We start from the raw sequence: 27,509 nt of genomic DNA, 5'->3' as shown, positions 1-27,509 counted from the left end.
TAAGGTGCAATGGGTAAGGGAGAATTAAAAAATTACTCATGGCAAAACAGTGTTTCACATCTGAACTGTTGTTACAATAAGAACATGCCATTTGATTATATAACATCTGATAAATCAAAATCAAGAGGCACTAAAAAAGCGTCAGAAGCTAAGCTATCCCCCTCATTTTTTCTTCAGACTATTTTTAATCCAGTTCTCATTTTAAAAATTGCTCAGTCACTGCATTTGCTGAGAACAGTGTATTCTGAATCCGAACCACCACCGCCCCACACCTCCACCCACTGAAGAAGAAATCCCATTGCCAAAGTGGTGAACTGGTTGTTTAAAAGCAACTACTGGGAAAGACCAAACTTCCCTTTGCTCCACTGGGCTTTTGGGGGGTAGGAGGAATAAAGTATCTTCAATTAACAGCATAAGTAAACAAAAGCAAGAGAGAGCTGTGTTAAATGATTTGCTGGAGCATATGCAGAGATGGGACTTTACAAGGATAAATAGAATTTTATGTATTTATAAGGTAAACCAAAAAGGATGGGAAAACAACAAAAAAAATACAGTGTGAGGCAAGAGAGATGCAACATATGGGAACACTTGAGGTTTAATATAATTATTTGTAATTTCTTAACTCCATAACTCGACAACCTACCTAACTCGTTTATCTGCTTCAAAATTTGCTTAATGATGCTGAATTTAATCCAAAATAAGGGAATTAGAAACATACGTAATTTCAATTCAGGAAGAAAAGGATCTACACATACTCACTGGAAGGTATTTCAGCAGGCAATGAACATCTTAACAAAAAAGGCAATTTTCTTAAAGCTTGTTTTATTATTTTTAGTGTAAAAATAGAAGGAAAAAAATATTTCTGACAACTTCCTAAAGAAGTGGTTAAACTGACACAGAAATTCCAAGTAGCTGAAGGACCCACAGCCGGCAGAGCCCAGACCAGAACTCCTACCTGAGCTATGGCCTGCAAGGAATGGAGCAAAAACCCATAAGCTTTGAAAAACTGACCCCACAGAACTATTTGAAATACTCCCTGCTAAGCTATCCCCAGTAATTAAGGGAGTTTGGGACCATCTAATATAAACTGATGCATATTTATGTATAATAAACATTTGATTTTCTTTCATTTTTCAACAGAATTTAGACCATTTTGCAGTGTAGTTCTTAAAAGAGAATTGTATCACAAAGGAGAGTAAGAATACAGATCAAATATTTAAGAAATATTTATAGTGTCAACAGTATTATGTAAACCAAGTTGCTGTGACTCATTTTGATCTAGCCATAATAATTAAGATCGTCTTTGAAGGGACTGAAGTACCTGTCAACAGAAAAGATGAACAAGCTTAACAATTAAAAAAAAAAAACACATTTAGCTAAAATTATATGGCCTTACTAAAGCTCAAAAGCAGAAACAGACTCACATTAAGCATTACAAACCCACAAAATGTGAGAAAAGTTGAAGTATTTTTTTCATTGTTCTCCTAAGCCTCTCCAAAGCTTTCTTGATTTAGTATGGATGAGAGCAAAAGCATTTTTTTTTTTGCTATTGGTCAACCAATCTGTAGGAAAACTGTAATTTAAGGCTTTGAACATGAAAACCTGCTACTGAATAGATTTGATAGGAAAACCTATACAGTTCGTGGATTACATGGATCACTATTGCTGTATATTGACTATTTTCCTCACAAATGTCAGCAGAAGCACACAGCTGGCATCAACAAAATGATTAAAGGTGTTGAACAGTGAGGATGAAATGCTGACAAGAGTTTCTCCTTCAGATTAGAAAATGCGTAAGAAGATCCAGTTACTTGAAGAGACCACGTTGGTTTTTAAGGGAACAGATGACGTGGCTGATGTGTCTGCAGGGGATTCGGAGAAGGCTGGATCAGCCACAAAGGAATTAAGAATGTCCAGGATCACCATCAGAATCTATACAAGCTGCTCTATAAAAGAGGAGACTATGAAAGGCCTTGTACTTCATTGCACACTCTGGATGTCACAGAGATACTGTCTCCTTGGAAAAGAAATACGAAGAAATCTCTAGAGGTGCGATGAAGACTTTGCCATTTAGGAAACAGACACTGTGTGCCATCCTGAATAGAAGTGCACAATATTATCCTACAGAGTATTTCATTTTGCAGACATTCCAGAAACGTAGTCTCATCTAAAGAGACAAGCACTCATTAACCTTCACATTTATGGGTATTTTAAAGCTTTTACTTATTTTAGTTGAAAGAATTAAAGAGATTTAATAAACTAACATACAGCAACTACTCTAAGAACTGGGCTGCACGACAGACTGAATGAATCATGATTACAATAACGTTTGCTGGTAGCTTTGGAGGAACACATGGCCTCTGTCTATGATCTCCCAAACCCATAAGGGGCAGCTGTATCACTGGAACTTTCCCTGTGCATCTCTAACATGGCAAGATGCTCACCCAACGTGCTCACCTCTTATACTGTACTGTCTCCATTGCAGTTGAAGGCATACTACACATTTATCAACTGTTACCTCAAACACCTTACCAAAAGTCATCATCTGAAGCTCAGAAAAATGTTATCGTTTTCTTGAATACATTCAATCACTAACAGGCCCATAAGATTTACATGGATTGGCAGAGTTCAGATTATTTGAAATGTCAATTGGTAATTAGTGAAAACAGACTTTGTTCCAAACAACAAAATTATAGATGTGAAATTTGTCTTCTAATGATATGACTTCCTTAAATTACTTCCTATAGTCTGTTATATATTATGTATTCGTTATATCACTCACAAAACAGTGAATTTGCTCTTTCCAGTAAGACACAAAACTGGATCTTTCATTTCATGACACTACACAGAGATATGCTGCCTCTGTGAAAGTGCATGTGTACATGCAAGAAAAAAAAAACTACCACTGGTTTTCAGAGTAAAGATATATTTGCTCTCAAGCTCATTCGATTCAACTTTTTTTTTTTAACTAATGGTTAACTGGCAGTAAGTTTGCACTATTTTGAATTAAATTTTTTGCACATTACAAGCATCATGTTGGGAAGCACACATATAATAAGGTTTATTATTTCTATTTTAGAATCATAGAATTATAGAATTAGTTAGGTTGGAAAAGACCTACAAGATCATCCAGTCCAACCCCACTAAACCATGTCTCTCAACACTATATCTAAATGTTTCTTGAACACCTCCAAAGTTGGTGACTCCACCACCTCCCTGGGCAGCCCATTCCAGCGCCTGACCACTCTTTCAGAAAAGCAGAATTTCCTAACGTCCAGCCTGAATCTCCCCTGGTGCAACTTGAGGCCATTCCCCCTCGTCCTGTCACTAGTTACAAGAGAGAAGAGGCTGACCTCCAGCTCACTACAGCCTCCCTTCAGGTAGTTACAGAGAGCGATAAGGTCTCCCCTGAGCCTCCTCTTCTCCAGACTGAACAATCCCAGCTCCCTCAGCCGCTCCTCATAAGGCCTGTGCTCCAGACCCCTCACCAGCTTCGTCGCCCTCCTCTGAACACGCTCCAGGGCCTCAATGTCTTTCTTGCAGTGAGGGGCCCAAAACTGGACACAGTACTCGGGGTGCGGCCTTAGGAGGGCTGAGTTCAGAGGGACAATGACTTCCCTGCTCCTGCTGGCAACACTATTTCTGATACAAGCCAGGATGCCATTGGCCTTCTTGGCCACCTGGGCACACTGCTGGCTCATGCTCAGCCGAGCATCGACCAACACCCTCAGGTCCGTTTCCTCCACACATTTTCCTCTACACATAATATTTTCATGCTACTCTTGGCCAAAAAGGCACAGTGAAACCCATCTGTTCTATTTCCTGGCTGAGGTTACACAAGAAAAGGAAGCTCTGCACAGCACTATCACTGCAAGTGATATTGATTAAAGCACAGTTTGGAGATCCAAAGTGCTTACTCAGAGCATGCACTGATATACTCCGATGAAAATAAGGAGGAAAAGTGTATCAAATACAGCACACAGAAGAAATACTGCCCAGGAGATGCGCAGTTCTGGAATCTGTTCTGGCAGATCCCTAAGATAAAGTCTTCAGCAGAGGCTGAAGCCCCAGGTTTTGTACCTTTGTCCATGTGTACCTTCAAATCTGCAATCTTTTATTTGTATAATTGGTGTTCTTTTATTTTGTGCCAGTTTATAACTGAAGCATCTACCTAAAAAATGAAGTATATTCAGAGTGCCTTTTTTGCACTTTGCGATGCAAAAGTTCCAGTGGAGCATACAGACTGCACCTTTTTGCCTTCTCAACAAAGATGGATTGTTTGAGGGTTCTTTCGTTGTTTGTGGGGTTGTTTCTTCTTTGGTTGGTTGGTTTCGTTTTTGGTTGTTTTTTTTCTCCACATGGTATCTCTTTATAATGCTTTAACTGTACCAACTTCCTCATTCAAGACATAAGTATAGTTCTTCGTTTCATCTGTCAAGCAACAAGTAATTTGATGATAGTTTAGTGTGTGAAGGAGCATAAGTAATCAGGATGTTGGTAAAATTAGCTGAGACAATGCAAATTGATTCTGAGAAAAGGAGGAAGAAGGGCCAGCAAAATATCAGCATTAAAGGGAAACAAAAATCTACATGACTTACTTTGAAGTGAACAGGGTAGGCAGAATGCCCAAAACCAGCTGCGTGTTGACTATGTGGGGAAAGGACATATCTCAGAATTGGAAACAGTTCAGCATTTAAGATAGCACTTACGAAACTGAAAAAGTTTAAAAACCACGACTGAAACATGCAGCTGTCAACCACAAAGAAGACAGATCTCCAAACACCATACGGAATGATTGCAGGCGGTACCACTGCAATAGAAAGGAGATTCAGTTAAAGTATAAGGGAGCTCAACCTCTTAATGCCATGGTGATGCCAAATCTCAAGCAGGTGTATGCAATGCAGATGCAAATATCAACATGACTACAAAACCTCAGTTTAAGCATAAACACAACCTATTCTTTCCTTTCTCCCTCTTTGAAAACTGTACTGCTTTTAGGGAGCGCTGCTTTCAGAGCTCCAGAAAGTAATGTCTACAACATTAAAAACTCAGCGCAGCCGTGAGCCCAAGACACATTTGGGCTCCTTTATGCATGCCGATGCAGAAATCTGAGTTAACTCTCAGGAAGCTGCAATAAAAGCCAGAAGGCTAACTTCCACAAATAACTGCTCTGCCATAATAAATTCAGATTCAGCACGGAGTTGCACAAAGCCACCGTTAGACGCGGATCCTTCTTACCACTTACAGCATCTAAATTAGGCTCTCTGATCAAAGTAGAAGTTCCTCTTATGTGGGATTGGAAAGGATAGGAATGTCCAAATCATACCATCTGAATTAAAATCTTAATCACTTTTTAGACTGCTTTTTCTCCCCCACTGATTGGGAAACCAGCTAACCTTTGGCTTGCCACATCACTGTGAAATTCAGGTACAGTATTGCAAAGAGTTCCTACAGCAAACAGGCAGTCTCCACATAATTTGTCAAACCTTCTTCTCCTTGTGGATCAAAGAATGAGAAGTTAACTCAAATCCCCATGGCTGCTAAAATGGTGTCCTCACTGAAACTGCCAGTAGCATCTACCAACTGCTGTCATCAGTGGCGAAAACAGTAATGCAGGTTTGGTAAGAGTCATTAAACAGCATCAGGTAAAAAAAATATATAACAGTATTAATTATATTTCAACAGTGTGAGATGGACTGCATTGCAATAAACCAGAAAGTTACCCCTTTAGCTGGAGACCAGGTTCTTTATGTAGACATGTTTGTTTTGGTTTCTTCGACTCAAGCTTAACTAAGTTTTCTTATCCTGTAGATGTTTGTAGGAACATCTACACAATGCTGTACTAGGGATGGTTCATGCAGATTTTACGTGTTTAGGGATATAAAGAATGCTTAGCACAGACATACAGATGGAATCAAGACTACCCACTGAGACTGATAAACTGTTCTAGAATTTTTGTAGATGCTGGTGAGTCATCATTTTGTCACAGTCCTTATTTTAGGATATGATCCTCAGCTCAGTGCAATTTACTGGTAACTACATTTATTTTTTTCCTTATCTCATGGGTATATCTCACCCTAATGAAACCATATCTCCCTTATCTATTATCCAAATCTATGGCTGTTTAGAAAGATCATCTTCAAGAAGTGCTGGAAGCAGTCCAAAACTGATTCATTAATTCTATGTACTGACTCTCAAGCAGGTTAGAAATCTTGGAGAACTCAGGTAAAGTGGTTCTTGTACCACTAAAGCAATAAAATTAACAGATTATTTGACTATTTGTTTAGTAACAGCACTTGACAGGCATACAGCATCGTAACAGTCAACTATAATCCACTTATACTTTTATTACACTTGCTTCAAAAAAAGCAGTAAAAACATCACTGATAAAATTCATGTAAGAACTAGCAGTCATAAGTGCCATCATTTTATTGTCACGGTTAGCCGCTTGATGATATAATATTTAAGTACAATAATCTTTACTAACAAAACCAATTTCTTGTTTCAGATTTTTTTTTTAATTACTGCAAGCTAATAGAAATGAAGTCAGAAATGTAACAGATTTCCATTTGAAAACTCCTAAATATAAGAGCATCTGTCCTTTACGCATGATAAAATCTAGTGACACAGCAAAATATTGCTGCTGCAGTGTCCTCAAGGTGTGCCCTTCCTGGAGTCCTGCGCTGCTTGCTCAGATGTGCTGCAATAATCCATTAAGCAAAAATCATTTACATGCACAAAAACAGCTCGACTGCTGAATCACAAAGGAAGTATATAATAATTATGCTTTATAGCTTTTTAGCTTGATAACATTATTATTTTCTTTCAAATTTTCTCTGTAAACATGTTTCAATTAATCCTTAATAGATACAGCTACTTGGATAGGCAAATCATTAAGTACTAAGTGGTATTATTCTGTAATAGTTCTGTGTTTATTTTTTTTTTAACTGACTTTCCACCTTGCTGTAAAACCAATAATGAGTTAAACCTCAGACAATAAAAGTATTACTGTCATCTCACAGCCAAGGAAACAAAAACAGTGGCAAATTGCTTCCACAAGAACTCCAAGCACAACTGCATAATCCTAGTTCTCATTTCCCAGATCTATAAGCACATTCCACACTGCTTCAGGAGATGTGATCATAGATTCGTTACATGCACCATACTTTATTTTCTTTAAACACTTCAGCGATTCTGAGTTAGCCAAAAAAAAAAAAAAAAAAAGTACTCTTTAAAATTAGTATTTCTTACAACATCTCTAAAGCGTATTTGCAGTTATGAAAAGCAGTGTAATGTACTGCACAGAAAACCTATTGGAAAGGTATTACAAGTGCACAGCAGCACGTATCAGAGGTCCCAGACAGTCACATGCTGGGTTGGTGAAATGGTACCAACAAGGGGCATCATTCTCTTACTTTTGGATTTTAACAGTGCCATAGAGGGAAGTCTAAGGAATGGGAGAGAGACCCTACAAAGTTGTACCAAGTTTGTACACGGAAAGGAGAACCTCCTGCAACCAAAGCTGCACAAAAAGCTTCTGATGGGTTCAGTTCAATGGTCCATCTTACTTAGCAGCATCTTTTCCTGCTGCTGGATCCAGGGTAAGAACACTGAGAAAAAATACGGGAAAGGGGCAAGATCAGCACTTTGTCTGCAGAACCTCTCCCTGCCTCCAGTAATTTACAAATCAGGAAGGATGTGAATCAAATCAACAAACCCAGTGAACTGCTCTCCCATAGCTGCACCTACTCACTTCTTCAGCACTCGTGAAACTTCAGCAACCTCTGCCATCCTTCAGCAAGGAGCTGCAGAGCTGCCCTGGTCTGCAGAAGGGCTCGCTACACCCACACACAGCCGTGCTACCAGGTAGTGCGGACAATGGATCTGGATTTGCAAAGATACCAAGTGAGGGGTATCAAACACATTTGAAGAAAGTTGGAGCGCTCCCCTATAACCCAGTGCTGAGGAGAGGATTGTAACTGCTACACTTTCACTAAAGTAGGTCAAAATCTTCTTGCTTATTCCCAGAAAGGGACTTGTTGTTCTGACTATCAATAGCACAGCGGCATGCTGAGTCAGGTGTTTTCCAAGTATGGCTCATCAGGACTTTTTCAATCACAAGCAACAGCTCTCTACTCCAGCTCGCCAGTTTGATTCAATAGGGAAAAGCAGAAACCCCAACCAAGTCCCAACGTGCTCCTCCAAGTGCCTATTTTCAACCACCACAGCCCTCCTCACCCTGCTCCATACAGGATGCCCGGTGGCTGGGATGCCCAAAGCAGGCAGCATTCACATGAAATCAGTAAACTGAAAGACATCCTTAGTACCTAACTTAATTCTGGTGTTAGTTCTCATCTTCAAATCTCACACTGCTTTTTTTTCATTCACCTCTTATTTCCCTCATGGCAAACTGAAGAGGATGGAATGTAGACAGGCAGAGTTTCATCTTAGGCTCCAGCCACAAGATCAATAATCAATATATTGCCAGCAATTTGTCATTTAATTAAAATATGGGCATTGCTACATGCCCCAAAGATGACCTAAACCTATTTATTTCCTTCTTATTTTGAAACCTTAAAAAAATATATACATAAAGGAGACTAAAAGAAGATAAAATAGCCAACAAAAATATCTGAAAGGGAATTAGGAGCTTCCCAGCTACATGACTTCACCACACGCTTTCATGTGTACTTAAGTACATGTGTATTTAAGGTACTTTGTGAATACTATGGCGTAGGTACAGTCAACTCTTTTAAACCCCTAAATCTCAAACACATTATCCACTATCAGTTCTGAATCGGCTAATGCCGAATTCCTTGAATGACACCCAGGTTTATCATGCTGTCCTGAATGTTTTTCCTCTTTTAATTTTCAATCAGTTTAAGGCTTTTGGAAAAGAGGCGCTGTCAGGTTGTTTGGGAAAAGAAAAAAAAGAAAACAAAAAGAGAAGAAAAACAACAGCCCCTCCCTAAAAAAAAAAGAGAAGGCTAATACCCAGGTTCCACAAAACCTGAATTCTGAAAACATGCTCCTCGGCCTGTACTTCAATCATATTTTCTGCCATTTTATATGCTAATCTTAAGCATTAATGGAACATCTTCAAATGGCATTTCCATCTTAAAATAACTTGACTAACTGTTGAAACCTCAAGTCTATATATATTTTGGTCTTTGTAGCAGTTCCGCTGATAATATCATGTGATCAACCTGATTCTTAAATAAACTGAGAATGAGAAAGCCGTGGCTTAGTACTATCTTCTCTAGAGAACAACTAAAACCAGCCTTTCAGGAACTAAAGTAAAACTAGATTGGTGTCACCCTTCTGGGCTAAATGTTAAAAAAAAATTCCTTAATACTTTACTGTTTGTAGGCAATATATATAAAAACAGAATTAGCATCACATCTAAAGACTGGAAGTTGATGGAGCAGGTCCAGGTGAACAGCAGACCTGAGATGGAAAGTACACACAATCATGGAACGGCCTGGGTTAAAAAGGGCCTTAAAGATCATTGAGTTCCAACCCCCCTGCCATGGGCAGGGTTGCCAACCACTAGACCAGCTGCCCAGAGCCACATCCAGCCTGGCCTTGAACACCTCCAGAGATGCCTCCATGTCACCACCTGGTTGCAAGTGCTGGCTTTAGGTGTCAAAAAGGACAGAACACTGACCACCATGTCAGCATTGCTCTTGTTATCTGAATGGTCGCCTGTAGATGAGCATTTCTCTTTATTGAAAATCACCTCTCTTTTTCAGGCTTGCACTTCTGGATCAAATGGTTATTATTGTCTTGTCCCATAATCCTTTATGCTACCAGAAGATGTAATGTAATTAAAATTTAATTGATGAAAAGGAAAATCTGTCGTGAATAGAAAATATCCAAAAAACTTGTACATGCCAATAGGGACAACAATGTAGTCCGGCTGTGGAGTAGGCAAATAATCAGATGTTACATCCATGCTATACCATAGGTTATATTATTAATGTAAAGGATATAATAATAAATTGAACTTGTACTTATAACTTTAGCTCATCCCCTCCCCATCCATACTCTCACTTTTGAGGTTAAGGAGAATCTGCATCGAATTACCTCTACCTAAGTTTCCAGTTTTAAATAATTTGGTTAAAATCTGAAGTTTTGACAGCTTTTTCAAGTTAATGTTTATAAAACATTTACAGCATCTGTAAAGCTGGAAAACTAAGTCGGGATCTGTCCCACATTTCAGCTACATTGGAAAACTCCTACAAGGCACGAAAAAGCCCTCACAGACTACAGAACAAAAGGGGAAATATCCGTCAGCCTTTTAAATTTACTGCTACAAATAAATCAACCTTCTAGTAAATGGAGTGTAAGCGTAATTCCATTTTAACACTAAATTCCAGTAAATAAGACAAGCTGTTCAACAGAAAACATGGCTATATGCTCCTGCAAAGCAGCGATGATAAACCTTTCATTTCTCTGCTTTCTGGAAGAAGCTTGGACCTACAGAATTACTGTAACCAGAAGATGAATTTCAGGAACTAAAGTGCAAACTTGGACAAAACAAACTCTGCCATACTGAGGCATGAAGAAAGATGAGAGGGGAGGAGGAACGAACCACATCCAGACCCAAAAACTGCACCAGCTGACAAAAAACCTGAAGAGAAGCAAACTCATGTAGCAAATCAGAGTTCATAGGAAAAGAATAAAAGGAGACAGGTGGCAGGAATAGCATACCTATATGTTTAAATAAGCTTTCAAAATAAAATAGCTCTTTTTTTTTTTTATCCAAAATATTTGGTTACATTTTCCAGTGATCCATATTGATAACAAACATGGCTTCACCAAGGGCAAGTCATGCCTGACTAACTTGGTGGCCTTTTATGATGGAGTTACAGTGCCAGTGGATAAAGGGAGAGCAAGTGACACCATCGACCCGGACTTGTGCAAAGAGTTCGACACTGTCTCGCATGACATCCTGGTTGCCAAACTGGAGAAAAATGGATTTGATGGGTGGACCACCAGCTGGCCAAAGAATTGGCTGGATGGCTGCACTCAGAGTTGCGGTCAATGGCTCAATATCCAGGTGGAGACTGGTGATGAGTGGTGTTCCTCAGGGATCAGTGCTGGGACCAGTGTTATTTAACATCTTCGTAGGTGACACAGACAGTGGGATCAAGTGCACCCTCAGCAGTTTTGCAGATGACACCAAGTTGAGTGGTGAAGTTGACAGGCTAGAAGGAAGGGATCTTATCCAGAGGGATCTGAGCGGGCTTGAGAGGTAGGCCCATGCCAACATCATGAAGTTTAACAACGCCAAGTGCAAGGTCCTGCACCTGGGTCAGGGCAATCCCAAGCACAGATATAGGCTGGGCAGAGAATGGCTTGAAAGCAGCTCTGAGGAGAAGGATTCGGGAACATCAGTTGATCAAAGACTCAACATGAGCCAGCAATGTACACTTGCAGCCCAAAAGGCCAACTGTATCCTGGGTTGTATCAAGAGAAGTGTGACCAGCCAGCCAAGGGAGGTGATTCTGCCCCTCTACTCTGTTCTTGTGAGACCCCACCTGGAGTACTGCATCCAGCTCTGAGGCCCTCGACACAAGAAGGACACGGAGTTGTTGGAGCAGGTCCAGAGGCGAGATAGGGCTTTGAGCAACCTGGTCTAGAGGGAGCTGTCCCTGCCTACAGCAGGGAGACTGGAACTGGATGATCTTAGAGGTCCCTTCCAACCCAAACCATTCTATGAAAAAATACATATCAACACAAAAGTATAAACTTGCCTGCATATCACTTAAAAAAGAGCTTTTAAAACTGCCTGCAATGTGAGACTTTTATCTGGAACAGCCCAACAAAACCTTCATCACTTGATTTTTCAATCAAGTGATTACATCAAGCCAAAGAGGCACAAGTCAATCACGCTTCTAGAGGGTTTCACGAATCTGGAAAGACCAAAGTTTATATCTGACAAACGTTTGGCACAACTAATGCAGCTGACATGGAAACCCCATATGTATTTCTTATGTAAAAGGAGTAATACACAACTTGGGGGCGGGAGAGCTTCCATGTGGAAATCAGGAGTAGTCTGAAATCTGCTGTTAGAAAGCATATGCCTGTAGCATGGGTTTCCTCAAGTTTATCATTTACAGACAGAACAAGAGATGGAGCAATCTACCATATCTGACATACAAGCCTCCAGTCTTGCTAGTTTTTGGAAACATAAGTCAATGTCAGTAGAGCTGTTTTTTTTTGTCAGAATACTGTTTAACATTTTCCCAGCTAAATCAGGTCAATATTACACTCTGCAAAAAGCTTCAAGTCTTCATCTGAAAGAACTATAATTGAGAATTCTGTAAACAGTTAAATATTTTTTTAACTATGTGGAAAATTATGTTTTTAGGAGTGGATCTGCAGGTGATCCATTCATAACAGACAAATACAATAAAAATAAGAGGAAACAAAATTGGGAGATAAACATTGAAAATTAACATCCAATGTTAATTGATTTCCAGTGCAAATCCACTTGCATAGCAACGAACAAAATGAATACACCCCAAAGAAGACTTTTACAAAAATTAGAAAACAAGGAATGACATAGGATTAATTTTATTTCCTCATTAGAAAATGAAACTAAAAAAAAACAAGAAAAGGAACACTCACACACTCACAATTGAGAGGGCAAGGGAAGGAGTTGATTAAAAAAAAAAAATGAGTGGCTGACTGCAGGACCAGTCTTGTCTTTTGCTATCTTCACAGGCACTACCGTGAAGATAGTACACCAAGGCATTTAAGGAGTTGCTCTCAAGTTTCTTTCACCAACTCAAACTATTCCAGGATGCAACCATGCATTTGTTGATCAGCATCATAATCACAAGGAACTTATTAAAGAACCACTGATTTGTGGTAACACAAATAAGAGAAGCAACTAACAAAATTCTTCATTCAATACTTTCAGCTCCGGAATGAAATTCCCTTTTACTTCCATGCATTAACATCATGGACAAGAGGCAAAACTCATCTCATCTTATGATATTTTGAGACTTTCAGACATACACTACAAAATTAAACAGGAAAAGATTTTGTAAATCCTAAGATTTCACTAAAAAGCATTTCAGAATTTCAATTAAGGATTAAGACTCAAGAAAAACTCAAAACAAGCTAGTACTTATTTCAAAGACACTGCAATTTATTTATTTATTTATTTATTTATTTAAAATTCAACTACGGGAAAAGGGAAATACGAAGAAAACATGTGGGTCTGGAAGTACAACGAGCTGGTTTTACAAATTCTGTGTTGGGGCCTATGAGAGCAGAGCATAGGAGACAGCAACAAGAGTAGCTCAGTGCTGGGAGCCTCACCCTGTACAAAAGTAACAGGGCACAGTTTTAAGATTCTGTGCACAAAATTTTGCATATGACAAAACTAGAAACAGGGAGGAAAAGCTTTAGTTCTTCATTCTGAGAGAGTCCTCAGTACTGACATCAGTTTTCCCTTCTCTTTCTGGCACAATGAATCAATCTTACAGTATCTGGAAATGGAATTGCAGTAAACCACAAGAAAGGATGATGCACCTTGCCAAAAAAATCATCACCTTCAGATCAGTGATTATCTAGAACTCAAAGCTTGCCCATTCCTGAGCACGTACCTACCCGGTGATGGAAGGTGCTTTCTTGGCCAAGGAATGACCAGGTGCCACTTCTCATCTCTATAGTTAACATCTGACCAGTTTTTAAGGCAGATTTTCAAAGGAAACCAGGCTTACGGCATTGTGTCTACCTACCTGCAAGGCCCCCCTTAATTAAACTCTAACTCAAGAACCAATTTCAACTGAAAGCCGCCACTAGTCTCAAGCAGAATTAAGCTCCTGCAAATTTCAGTATGGAAATTCCAGTAAGGGAAAAAAAAAAAAAAAAAAAAAAAAACACAAACCAGACCCTGCAAAAGGGTCTGTCCCCTTCTTTCCTATGGCCCCCCTTTAGATACTGAAAGGCCGCCCTCATGTCTCCCAGGGCCTTCTCTTCTCCAAATATTTCTTGAATAAAGCAGCATCATGCCTGCTATCTTCCTGCAAAACCATCTCCAGCTGCTACGTGCTATGTGTGACCACAGAAAGCCTACCCGATGTGCACCTGTCTGCTTAACTCTGTTGGAGGATCCCGCCTTGTCTAACTACAAGATGCACACTAAGCTCCTCAATCCTGCAAAAGGGTAGAAAAACCAAAAAGATCTTCAAGTGTGGAGGGAATTTAAATTTCATCCATGAAGTGCAAGAGACTCTAAGGTGCTTATGATTTTAGATGAGTGTTGAAGTCTCGAAACTCCCACATTCTCCTACCTCCCAAGTTTGGGTGCCTGCATCCTTTTGCAGATGTGGACTCAGCACGTTGCTAGGCTGCCAGGACTGCCAGGCAGCAAATCAGAGCACGCAGATGTAAGTCACGCTTCCAGTGCAATGCATCGAGCATGTTTTATTGGTATGGAATCAATAATCTACATAGCCATAATCAAATGTAAAATGTGACCGTATTTTTCCCAGGGGGAAGAAAAAATAAAAGAAACCTGTAAATCATCCTTACTACCCTCTCAGAGTAAGACCTTTACGTCCAATTCTTCAATTTGTTATAAAATCAAATTTCAATATTAATGAACAAAGCCACTCACATTGTACAACATGTAATTAAAATTCCTACTACTTCTTTCGGAGCTCCTTCTATTCAGTGCCTCACCAAATTATTAAAACAAAGCAGTTACTATGGCAACTAATTCATTCTCTGCATTATTATATTGTTTCTAAACATCAGTGTAGTCATTCTGACTTGCATGCCCTAAATTCCAGTTGGAAATTCTGAACTTTTGTCTTGTCAGAAAAGCCTTTCACAATCTAAGCATTCATGCAGATAAGGATAGCTAGAGTGCAGCTGCTTTTGTTTACTGCAAGAAGAAATAACTGTTACTAAATTATGTGAGTTTGATAAATTGATGATGCCTCCATGCAAGTGCGGAGCAGCACTCGGGGAATGAGCATGGGACTTGGTGGAGTACTGCACAAACATGACCATCTGCAGGTTAGGTAAACTAACAACAGCAACCAGAAATGACTGGCAGATGTTGTGGAAGCTGAGTAACACCTGCCTAAGCGGTGGCTGATACCCTGCAAATGCATGGGTAATGTTGATCCAATCAGCAAGAGAAAAAAAATGAATGGCAAGAAACAAGAAAGAAATAAAATTACCTGGGAAAAAAAAAGTTCTTTTAGCATTTAATAAAATCATTTATTTAAATGTGTGTGCTTTGACAAAAAGAAACATGTATAGTATATTAACACATTATTCCTAATTAGCCATTAACAGAAGTCTTAGTCTATTTGTATTTGAGTGTCATCTGGTGCACAAGGAAACCTGAGAAACACAAGTAGGAGCAAAAGAATCACATCTTTCCTTAGCAAAATTCGCTGTGCTTCCAACCTGGTCTGTAATTTTTATTGGTTATTTGGGTGCATCTTCAGTTAATTGGCAGAATGGGAGATTTGAAAATTCAGTGCATAGGATGCTACTTGAAAAATAAGCATTAGGAAAAAAGGAAACAGGAATAATTCCGAGCAACTTATTTCTGGATGGAAAGAGAAAGAAATAAAAACAAAAAAACCACTCTTACTCATCACAAATAATATTTAATTCTCACAGATAAAGACAGAGGAAGGAACCTTGTAATTTATATGCCCAAGCAGGGTACAAAACCGCTGCATGGCTCTGATCTCCAGTGGTACTGGTGGGTACACTTCTACCCGCTCCGAATGCAAGGCAGTTCAGATGGCAAAGCCTTGTGTTTTAAACCGATTCCAAGAGCACTGCAGTCTGCTGTTACTTCTATCACAGGACCTAGGAAAGCGTCCTATAAGTCAAGCAGAGGGGTCTGGACTCCAGATGAGCTGTCCATCATATCAGAAGGGCTTCTCTAAGGAGAAGAGACCTCAGTCGGACTCCTCCCCTGGCAGAGGCTGCCTGCAGAGCCTCCAGCTTCGGGCAGGCTGTGCCCAGGCCCTTCTCAAGGAAGCAGCCACGGATGCCTCAGAACCAGAAGTCTGTCTCCACTTCTTATTTCTCATTTCCAGTTGTGCAATCACGCTCCCACCCTGACTGCGCTACGGGAGGAACCAAAATAAAATCCCTCTTTGCATCTCACATTGCGCTTCCCTAAGGATGGGAACTGCCTCTGTGAAAGCTGAACACGTCTGCTTTAATTAGATGACTATTTAAATTTTTCAACATGTTTGCCAGCCATTTAGTCTTTGTGCAGCTCTCTCTCATTCAGTTTTCCAAAGCAGGGTGTAAAGCTCTGTATAAATCTAAGGCTTCTAAAGCATCTTCCCTGACCCCAGGCAGCAGTAAGTACATATTACCATCAAGCACTTCGACTTCTAAAGCTTTGGAGTTTTATCAGGCACTCATGTGCACTGCATACAAGCTAAATATCTAGTCCTAAAGGTCTTTTTTTAATTCTCTGAGGATTATTTAGATTTAGACAACTAGGTGTGGCTAAATAGTAGGTTCTAATTCAAATACATATGATATTAAAAAAAAAACTATTACAGCCCTGTAAACCCAGCTGTGAGTTTCAAGCTGTGTTCCATAATTAAACAATATCAGTTTTGTTACTTATGCATTTAAATATACTTAAATGTTTAAATAACACTATTTTGACTGAAAGGGGCCTACAGGAAAGCTGGGGAGGGACTTTTTATAAGGGCAGGTAGCAACAGGACAAAGGGAAATGGTTTTAAACTGGAAGAGGGTAGATTTCTACTAGATATTAGGAAGAAATGCTTTACTGTGAGGGTGGTGAGACACTGGAACAGGTTGCCCAGCGAGGTTGTGGATGCCCCCAACCTGGAAGCATCCCAGGCCAGGCTGGATGGGGCTTTGAGCAGCCTGGTCTAGAGGAAGGTGTCTCTACCTACAGCAGGGGCTTGGCACTAGATGATCTTAAAGGCCCCTTTCAATCCAAACCATTCTGTGCTTCTATGACTTGATCATAGCTGTTAGGAAAGAGTGCTCTGCCTACATCATAACTGAACTTTGCTGTAACAAGCAAGTAATATTTTTATTTCAATACACCAATGAAAATGTAACTCTACAGGTGAAATATGTAATGCTGGGCACAGCAAAAAAAAGAAACAGCTTTTCTTTAAAAAACATCAAAGTTTAAGATCAGTGACATTAGTGTTTCAGTAAATTAAAAAATTTCCTCTAAAATTCCCCTCTCCCCACCCCCCCACCCGCGTTTTCTTGTTAAGATAATACTTTTCATTAGCAGCTACTGTTCAGCATCATTTAGGGCAGAATGGGCTTTTAAGCTAATTTCTTTCCATACAGTTTGCACTGTTACCGGTAACACCTCTGTAGCATTGCAAAAGCTTAAGTGTATGCAAATTCAAAAGCTGTTTGGGTAGCACATAATGAAGACTGAATTACAAAGGCAAGTTCCAGCAGCAATCTAAAAAAAAAATGCCAACAACACCTTCCCAAGTAAATACTGAGTATTAAGAATAAAATAAAAAAGCCAGCGTGAGCCTGTCCATCAGCAGTTCATCTCCAGTTGTCCCAAGAGAAAGGATGGGTTTGCATTGGAGTGAACATACCCCAAATACATAGATATACAAACAGGGAAGTCACAAACAAGCTTCTTATATGGTTATTCATTTTTTCAGTTCATTGACTTCCCTTTGTCCACAGAACTCCCTCCTGTTCCTTGAAGACAACACCAATATAACAGGTTTAATACGTTACCTCTCTCTTTCAAGCTCATAGAGGTTCTTACATGCAGAACACATAAAAACAGTTGAATTGTTATGAACACCCTTTGGTGAAGCACAAGAACATATGGATTTTTACTTCAAGACACTTAAATCTGAAAGTAACGAGTTATTCATAGAATATTCTGCTTGTGTTACTCACAGACAACTCTGCTTGCTTACACACTTTCATTAGTTACAGCTGAAAGATTTGATAGCTGTTCCTGCAGAAAGGTTTTGCTAGCTGTTACTACCTAACTCCTCATTTAATTTCTACCAGATCGCTGAGGAAATAGGGAATTTTCTCCAGTTGTTCAGAGTCCTTATTTATTTGCTAAAGGCTCTTCAGGCTCGGAAAGCACATTTCTGGTGAAGGTTAATTGGTAGTTCATGACGGAGCAGCTTTCACTTAGGAAACAACAAACAATAAAATATTAGGAATCTTTTAGCTCCCTCTGCTGCCCTAATCCTTCAGTCAGCTTTCTTCTGAGGGCTGTGAAAAAAGACAAGCAGCAGCAAAGCATCCTACCATTCTCCTTTTAAGAAACATATTCAGTATGCCTGGCACTAAGCGCGGAACATGTAAAGAAAAACATACAAGGTGCTGTGTGATGTACAACTGTCCGCAGTTTTATTATTTCCTTTCGTTCTCCAATACCTGCAGCAAGTCAACCACGAACATCTTGAAATCTGGATATCGGTTAAGAAGATTCATAGCTAGTTTTCCAAAGAAAATAACATCTGCAATACCCACTTACATAAGAAAGTGCTCAAGAATCCTCAACACCTTAGAACATTTATTCCTCTTTCCTTTTCTTCCAGATTAAGATATGCAGTACACGCCAGCTTCAGCAAAATTCCTTTCCATACAGGGAGAACCCAAGCACGGGCCAGGCAGGCCGCTGCTCTCGTTAACACCCGGAAGACTGCCTAATTTCACAACTGCAATGAGCAAAGTCACAGCTCAGGTACACCAGATGGGCTCCAGCAGTGAGCACGGAGTACTGCGTGGCATTTGTCAACCTGCTGCTTTCACATGGTGAGAAGCCAGGCTCCCTGCTACAAGCACAAGAAAAAAATCTGGAATCAGAATGCAGCGTTAGAACTTTTGGCCACTCTGTATTTCACAATTTGTTCGTAAAATGTGGTACGAAAACCTGGTTCAGTTCATACCTGGGGTCATCAACGTACCACGTCAACTACAAAGTAAAGATGCATCCTATTAGACCTCATACTATACAGTACCACAAACAGAAAGAGGAGCTTTAAGAACATATTTTCTGATAGGGACAGAAAGCCTCATCTATATCCTTGAAAAGATACTACTCCTTTATCATGCGCTTTCCTGTCCTTTAAAGAGCACAATGTTCAGTTACTCGCCAGTAATCAGACTTCCCTGAATAAAGGCTGCCCTTCATAAGAGCAAAAGATGAGAGATTTTATCTGAAATTTCAGAAACACATCCCATTAATATGCACTTTCTTTTTCAATTTATGAACCCTGTTCAACTCTTCCTCTTTCCTTAGGTAATAAAGCCACGCTGTTAAAATCACTGTAATACACTCCAAGCTTTCTTATGGGCACTTCTCAAAAGGAAGAGGCAACCTGTGCAGAAAGAATAACGTTAAGCAGTACATCAATGCTTCAGAAAAAGGAAAAGGGCTCGTAAGGATTGCTGAGAAGCTTTGAGTGTGCAAGGATGTCTTTTTTCTTCCAAAACCTGAACTAGAAAGCCACGTCACATCTGTCGGGAGTCATGAAGGGTCTTCACAGACCTGCTGGACATGCACTACCAGTATTTTCTATGCGTACCACATACCAGGTGTCCACAAATAATTTTTTGTTTGTTTGTTTCAAGCCATCAAACCGGAAAAATCAATCTCACAATTTCGCAGCTGCATTTCCAGTGCTGTGCTGTAGTTGTTTAATCACTAATACCTGCCTCATCAAACAAGAAGAAATAGAAAGAAGAACCTCTCCCACCTCCCAGCTCCACCAGTACCTGTGATTCCTAAAGCTCAGAAACCCACTAAAAGCAGAGATGTCGACCAACAGATAAAATATATTTTACAAAGCAATGTATTTAGAGAAAACTCTGCATGATGTTGGCCAAGCCTGTTTGTTCACAGACAATTCAGATGTAGCAGGATCGTCCTCATGCTGCAGCCACCTCCCGTTGCCTTCCTACCTCATCTGTTAGCTGCTAGCAAACTGCCGGGTCACACATCCCCAAGGTAACTTCCAAGCAACGGTCAGTAAAACATGCACATACTTAATTAAAGATTTCTAGAATATAAGCAAATACGCAGCATTGTTTACAGATCTGCTACAATGCGAAGTGCAATAATACCTTAATTAGAGATAACAACGTTTCAAAATGCCAGAAACATTTAGATTTTTTCAGATTACTCAGAAAACGAACACATTTTATTTTTGCACTGTGACATTTCCAACTGTTCTGCCAAATGTATACTGCTATAATTATGCTTTGCAATCACCAGCTTCACTGGAGAGGGGGACAAAGAACAATATAATCAGTAACTAATAACTATATATAATCAGTAACTAATAACTAACATCTTTCACATGCCTTGTTACTATTTTTCTTCAAGAGAAGAAGGCTAAAAGCTACTTTAATGACTGTGAACACGTCTAATATTAGCATCTCAGACTGCCCAGGACCATGCTGTTACGCTAAAGCAGACTTCACGGCTACAAGTGGAAGCTGAAAACCACAGTTTTGTGTCTGGCTTCTTCAAGGGACAGTCCAACTGCCATCATTTAAGTAAATGCCAGTTTATAGAACTATGTAAACTAGGAGGACAGAGCACGGTTGAATAGCAGCTTTTTGAGACAACGCATGCAAGAACGTGGCCCGCCATTCAAATAAGTTGGGAAAAAAAAAACAACCTGAAAATAGCTTCAGGATTAAAAGCAAATATTCAATTTCATATTTAAGAAACCACTGAAGGGAATCATAGGTACCTCGGAGACAAAAATTACTTACACAACTACATTAAAAGAGAACTAATTGCTCCCAAAGCAATAGAGTCAGATTTTTTTTCTCTGCTGAGTATTAACTGAAATTTAGTAGTAGCACTCCCATACTGCCGTTAATTTGGGATAACAGTAAATCCAGCGATGCCTGTTCAATTTGTTGCTTAATTTGCATGATTCGTTACTGTAAGTTGAGTGTGCAAATTGCTGAAAGCCACTGGAAAACAGTTCAACTCGCAGAGCACTTTGCATGCGCAGCCTTGTAACTTACAGGAGCGTTTGTGGCGATCCATTAACAGCACGGAACAAGCCGCGTGCAGCTCCGTGCACATGTTCAGAGCGCAAACACCTCATTTTGGCAATCAGTCCCACCCCATCTGATTTTTAGGAACCGAGTTTCAACTCACAGTCACCCCCCTTTAAACCAGCGAGACAAACAGTAACGAAACGCTGCGCGTCTCAACACTGCTGGCATCTCTTTATAGATGCAATAACGCATGAACGCCTGCTCATCACAAGTTTTTATGTTAAACAATTTGACAATATACATATAAACAGCAACAGCAATTAGCAAGCCACCGCTACCTGCTTTTAGCGCGCTCGCAATAAAACGCATCTTAAAAATAATTCTTTTCTCAGCCAAAAGGTTGAGAGAAGAAAGCCGTGCAGGAACTGTGGAACAGAAAAAGCTGACAGAGAAGATAAGCCACCTTTAATAGCTGTACAGCTCATTAAGTTTCCTGAGCTTTAAAAAAAACATTACGCATCCTCCTAAAATATAAAATATTTAGGTTGTGTTATAGGAAGTACGTGCAGAGAACGATTTCATTTTTAAACCTGACCAGGACCACATTTAGAGAACAGCTCTTCGAAAAACAAACCAGCCCCCTCGTTTTTATCCTACATTACACACTGGCATGGATACTGATCTAAAAACATCAGCCAGAGAGATGTTTACAAACCTCTAAGAACATTTGGAAATCTGAACGCACAGACACTCAGGAGCAGAATACAGCTCTGACATTTTACAGAGCCAAATTGAATTCCTGCAACCAGAAAACTTGAAGCATTTTTCCATCTCCATTTTTTCTTCCCCGCTCCTCTTTGTTCGCCTTCCTCCTGGTCTTCCCACCGCTGTTCCAACACAGCATTTATCTAGCACGTGGTAAACGGCATTGGGAAGTCAAAGTGGCTAAAAAAACTCTTTTCCTGCTTTATTTTTCAACTGCATCAATTCCCTGCAGTGCATGGCCGCACAGACAGATTTTTACCAGTAGGATGCAGTGAATTGTGCAAGGCTGGGAAAACAAGCCACACAAATGGCTGTGATTAAACAGTGTCACTACATGTGAACACACAGCCTGAGGGAAGCCACTGCTGTTTTATACAGTCACAGGGGCCTAACGGTCTGTCACCTCCACCCCCCGCAGCATTCTTGGCCACATCTTCACAACTAATTTCTCTTAAGTCATCCAACTGTTGAATATAATGACCCTAAAAGGAGGCTGGAGTTCAATTCAGCTGTGGGCACCACCAGATGGGACAGGTTTCTCTGTCCTCTCTCTCTTCTGTCTCCTCACGGTTTGCTAATTCAGCTCACACTAAGATAGGCAAAAAAAAAAAGTAATAATAAAAAGAAAATGGATATATATTTTTTAAATTTTTGTTGTGGGGTCAGATGTAGACACTCTAGACTGAGGACCTAGGAGAAAAGGATGAACAGCACAAAGTATTGCAGCATCTCACCCCTAGGTCACTTCCAGCTGATACTACAACAGAGTTGCCCAGGAGGAGGGGCATCCTTCCCAATTTCCCATCCTCAACAGCCAGCTCCCCAGTTCTTCATTAACAGATAAAGCTGACCACTCAGCAGATCAGTCAAGTAGCGATATGAGACCAATTTGGATCAGGTATTCGAGGTGAGCTTGGCCACTTTTTGTTGAGACTAAAACACATATGAAATTGTACCCCCTGATACTCTGATGGAATGTCTTTCTCTGGCTTTCCCTGTGCCCCTCATTCCTCCTTTCCAATTGCCCCTCGTGAGTCAGCTGTGACCTGGACTGAGGAATTTACCTAAATGGAAAATACATGAACAAAAGAGTTTATTTTTAGTATGGGTCCCCTTCCCAGCTTCGCTTATTATATGGGTACACTCACAGTGGCACAAAGAAAGGGGGAAAAAAAGAGGACACAACGAAGCTGCCAGTGACTGCTTACACCAAACACAGCTGCTAGAGAAACGTCTCGCAACTAATGCTGAGAGAAGCAAGTGCTTCAAGTGTAGTTTACTGCTTCAGTATTAGGCATGATGTGAAGACTACGCATCCAACAGTCTGTGCGCTTACTCCAGCCATACCAAAATGGGTCTGGTAAAGAAATTAACAGTTCCCTTTTAAGAACAAACAAACGTTTAGTATAAAAAAAAAATCATTTAGCCTCAATCATTCTTGTGCATTCTTCAAAATAATACAACTTATCCCTCAACCTGTTTTCACACCAAATCTAGTAGCAAACAAAGAATATCAGGAACGCACAACTCAGACAACTGTGATTCAAGATGAGTTGACTGATGCAAGTGATTCCACTCCACTGAGATCTCAGTATTTTTATTAACGCTCATTAAGTTTGAGGGTCTTCTGGGATTTTTTCTTTATTTTCTCTTCCATTTCCTCGCTAAGATCAGATATGGGCTCTTAAATCAATCTATACGAAGCATATCCGTAGAGAAAGACCCTAGAGAGGATTATGTGGTCTCCTTATCCTTTTGTGGTTGTTATTTTATACAAACCCACAAACTTTCACAACATCTTGGCAGAACGTTGTAAAATGCTGAGCTGAAAGGAAACGGAACTGGACAACAGCACAGAGTTCCCACACTCTTTGCTTTTATTCATCAAAAAGCAACAGCTCTGCACAGTTAATAGAATTTCAACAGGAACAGCAACTCAATTAAAAATACACTGAATGACCAAACAAGCAGAGTTCCAATCTCTACAAATATTTCTAATACACTAAAGGCATGAAACCTTAGAAATTGAAATATCCAACCTTCAAATATGCGATCCAGCCGTTGTCGCTTCACTTTGTGTTTGTCCATTAGAGACATAAGAGGGGAAGCTCAAAGAACGTCTCCGCACAGTTTGATGATGGACTTCAAGTCAGGCACAAGTCAGAAATGTTTTCTGCCTTTTGTAAACTTGTTTTTACCTGTGAACAGAAAGACAGATAGGGTTTTTTCATCCCTTTCCAAAAATAGTGACCTATATATAAAAAAAAAGTAAACATACAGATTTCCTGAATATACTCGGTAACCTGGGATTTCACAATAAGCTTCCCCATAGGAACACACCATTCTTTCACATCATAACACAGCAATCAAGAAAACTGCTTAACTTCTAAGACTTTGATGTTAAAATAAATCAGAGTTTGACACTGGGAAGTTTAGGGCCACAGTTCAAGGAGCATGTAGCTGAAGATGTGCATCCCAGTGACAACACGGACTGCCAACATCTATATCAGGCAAATGGCATTTAAAACAGCTTCATGCATGACTAGGCAAGCTCTTTGGCAGCACACACAACTAAGCACTTTTCAGATCCTGTGTAGCTGGGCAAGACAGCAGAAGGATAGCGCAATGCACAGCCTGCAGGAAGGGGGTGGGGAGAGGAGAAACATCCCTCCATGACATTCACATCAAAATGGTAGGTTGTAAGTAAAACACACAGGAGCAAGTGAACGGGTAAAGCTATATAGATCCTTTAAAAAGCATAAGAGCACTGCATCTGTCCCACATAAGGATTTAAATAGGCTCTGACAACCAAACTCATATTACAAGCACGGTGCATATAAACACGAGCCAAATAATCAATTTCCCCATTCCCTTTTATTCCTGACCAAGAGCTTTCAACATCAGTGGTGAACATTACATGGCCTTGCAAGTGACTGAACCCAAAACTCTGCTTGTTTCTTTCTAGATGCTAATTTCTTCTCAAAACAAACATATGTAAATTTCATCAACATCTTATGAAGACTCATGCTCTCGAGGTGAAGTGATAAAGAAAAATATTTTGAATATGAAGTACTGCACATTTGCATTAAAATTGCTATCTTCTTCCAGCAGTACTCTGCTTGCTGCTGTTGGATTTTTAAACAAAGCTCCTCTCTGTGTTTATTTTCATTTAAAAACGGAGGTAGCGTGCAATATTCGTCATGCTTTTATCACTTTATTTAACCTCATCCTCCCCTCCACTCTCCCTTCACCTTTTCCTTTATCCTCAAATTCAAGATTGTTCTCATGTTCTGCACAATGTCTGACTACGGCTGAACATAATCATTGTGATAGAAGAAATTGATGAAGAATGCTGAAGCCCATTTTCTCTTAAGAAAAATAAAACACTGCCATTTAATAAATTTTCTTTTGTTATTCCCCACATTGATTATTCCTGCAAAATACAACGTTCTTCAATATTGTAAGTGGCTTTAAGATTACACAAGCATTATACCAAATCTAACACACAATTAAATGTTGTTTAAAACTAGCCATAGCTACCTGCTTTTCCTTCAGATAACACACCAAACTCATGTCAATCCTAATCTAGCATTTAATTTATTTGCCTATTACCTCTGTTTTATAATCTACCTCCTTCAACAGACCCATAAGAAAAAAAAGAGGATAAGAAACAGAAACCAGAATATACTGAAAGTTTCCAATGCTAATCTAGGTTTAAATTTTTATAGCTAATTTAATTTCCTGTCTCGTAGAAACATATATGCCTTCTGTCTTCCTTGTGCTTGGTTTTGTTTATTCATTCAGCGAAAGATTTTTCCACTGTAGTCATTCTACGTATGAAGCTGGCTGACAGCTGTAACAAACAGCCCATCTGTAACTACTGACCTACCGCTGGAAGTGGCACCAGATGTTTTCTATCCATCCACAGTAGCTTCAAAGCGTACCATATAAATCAAGTAGCTTTGTTTAAAAGACTGTTTATTTTTTTTTTGTACCCATAGCAAGATGTCGTAAGTTTCAAAAAAATACGTGTGATGCGTGAGCAAAAATTAACATATTAACATAGTGCTAAAAGTAACCCTCATATAATTTTATTATATTTCATGTTCTAATCCAAAGAGAAGGTGATGACATGGGAAGCGTTTCCCAGCAAAACAAAAGTGTTATAATTATGGGAGCGTTAGTTACTGCAATTACTAAACCACAACACAAATAATTGTATTGGAGAAATTCACTAACAATACAAGCCCATTGCCTAATGAATTAAAAATCAGAACAAAAAATACCAAGCAGTATTTAAGAGCACAATTCTGTAGCTCAATAATTTAACTAAATGAGTATCCAAATGAACTAAGGGTATACATTGATACATACTGTCTAACTGTATGTCAAGTGGTAGCTACAAAGCCATCTGAAATATCAGCGTACAGAACCTTTTTGTGCAGCACAATTTTGACATTAAATATATATCACTGAAAAGAATATTAGAGCTTTTCTTTCAATTAAACAGATGATCCTGGTCTTTGAAGATATTTTTAAGAGAATATGCCTCTGGCTATTATAGCCTGGAGCATTTAGCTCTATCTCAAGAAAGGATGAGCTTTACTCTTAGAGACATCACAATAAAAGGAAAAGAGAATTTCCAACATTTTTATAGCAGAGAGAGCAAATCCTACAAACTTAAATGGGAACGTCGAGTAAGCAAAGCAACTTGACTTAAGGCAACATTGGTGATGGAGTGAATGACAAACAAAGCCGTGAGTGAGAAGATTTGAAGGCAGGCCATTCAAAACCCAGGAGGTCTCTGCAGAAAGATGATGAGAAGGAAGAAAATTAAGAAGTTATTTTATTTTTTAAGCAAACCAGTAGGCTAGTTACACGCATACCAGTAGGCTGAGATCATAGAATATCCTGAGCTGGGAGGGACCTGTAAGGATCGTTGAGTCCCACTCCTGGGATGAGATGAGCTCCAAGTTACTAAACTGCTCTCAAACATCAGAGGTTGCAGTGTAGGACAGTTCCCTTGGCTTCACTTTGATGGGAGACTTCTAGGTGAAACAGATTGCATTTATACTTAATTTGACAAGGTGGAGGAAGCCTACTAAAAAAGTGACCTGTATCACACATAACCTGTAAGGAACCAACTTTCAGAAAGACTCTGTATAAGCTCTTCTGAGCATGGACTTTGACCCATACAGCTAGGCAAGGCAAAATACTGACTTGTACCTTTGCCTCACCATCAGCTTCCTTTACACAAAAGGATTTGTAGACTAACCTAAATATGGTGATGAAGAGTAAGAAATCCAAAACAGAAATGAAATTCACAGAACAGACTGATAGATCATTAATACACTGAGAATGAAGTCATGAAGTTCCAATGTTACCCTCGGGAATCTCAATCTTCATTTAATTTAAACATTCTAATATATATTCTTTGGTCTGAAACTACATTAAGTTACTGAAATATTTTCTTTCTACTATCAACTTTCAAATGTATAAAATAAGCTATTGCAAGAAAAGCGGGAAGTTTATTTTCAACATTCCCCTGCCATCAGTTTCTTACGACTTCATAAATTAAATAAGTTTCCAAGACAACCCAAGCAGTCTAATGCTTCGCTTCTCTTTCTCTCCCATCCAAATCAATAAGAGTTCTATTTTCCCTGACACCTAAAAGCATTCAAATAGCCATTGCACACAGCCTGGAACTAAGAAGTAAATAATGAAAATGTTCC

General features: G+C 39.5%; 1 protein-coding gene across 3 annotated transcripts in view; it reads right to left on the bottom strand.

The window, feature by feature from the left end:
• Positions 1 to 27,509, bottom strand: part of CTBP1 (C-terminal binding protein 1) — a 225,622-nt gene that overhangs the window by 145,495 nt on the left and 52,618 nt on the right. For all 3 annotated transcript variants that reach the window (XM_021395829.1, XM_021395830.1, XM_021395828.1), the window contains exon 2: positions 23,817 to 23,975. In XM_021395829.1, coding sequence (XP_021251504.1) covers positions 23,817 to 23,874 — 58 coding nt within the window. In that variant the 5' untranslated portion in view covers positions 23,875 to 23,975. The remainder of the gene's footprint in view (positions 1 to 23,816; positions 23,976 to 27,509) is intronic.

The sequence above is a fragment of the Numida meleagris genome, chromosome 4 (genome assembly GCF_002078875.1).
Source record: "Numida meleagris isolate 19003 breed g44 Domestic line chromosome 4, NumMel1.0, whole genome shotgun sequence".
NCBI lineage: Eukaryota > Metazoa > Chordata > Aves > Galliformes > Numididae > Numida > Numida meleagris.
This window is presented reverse-complemented; position numbering and strand designations above follow the sequence as displayed.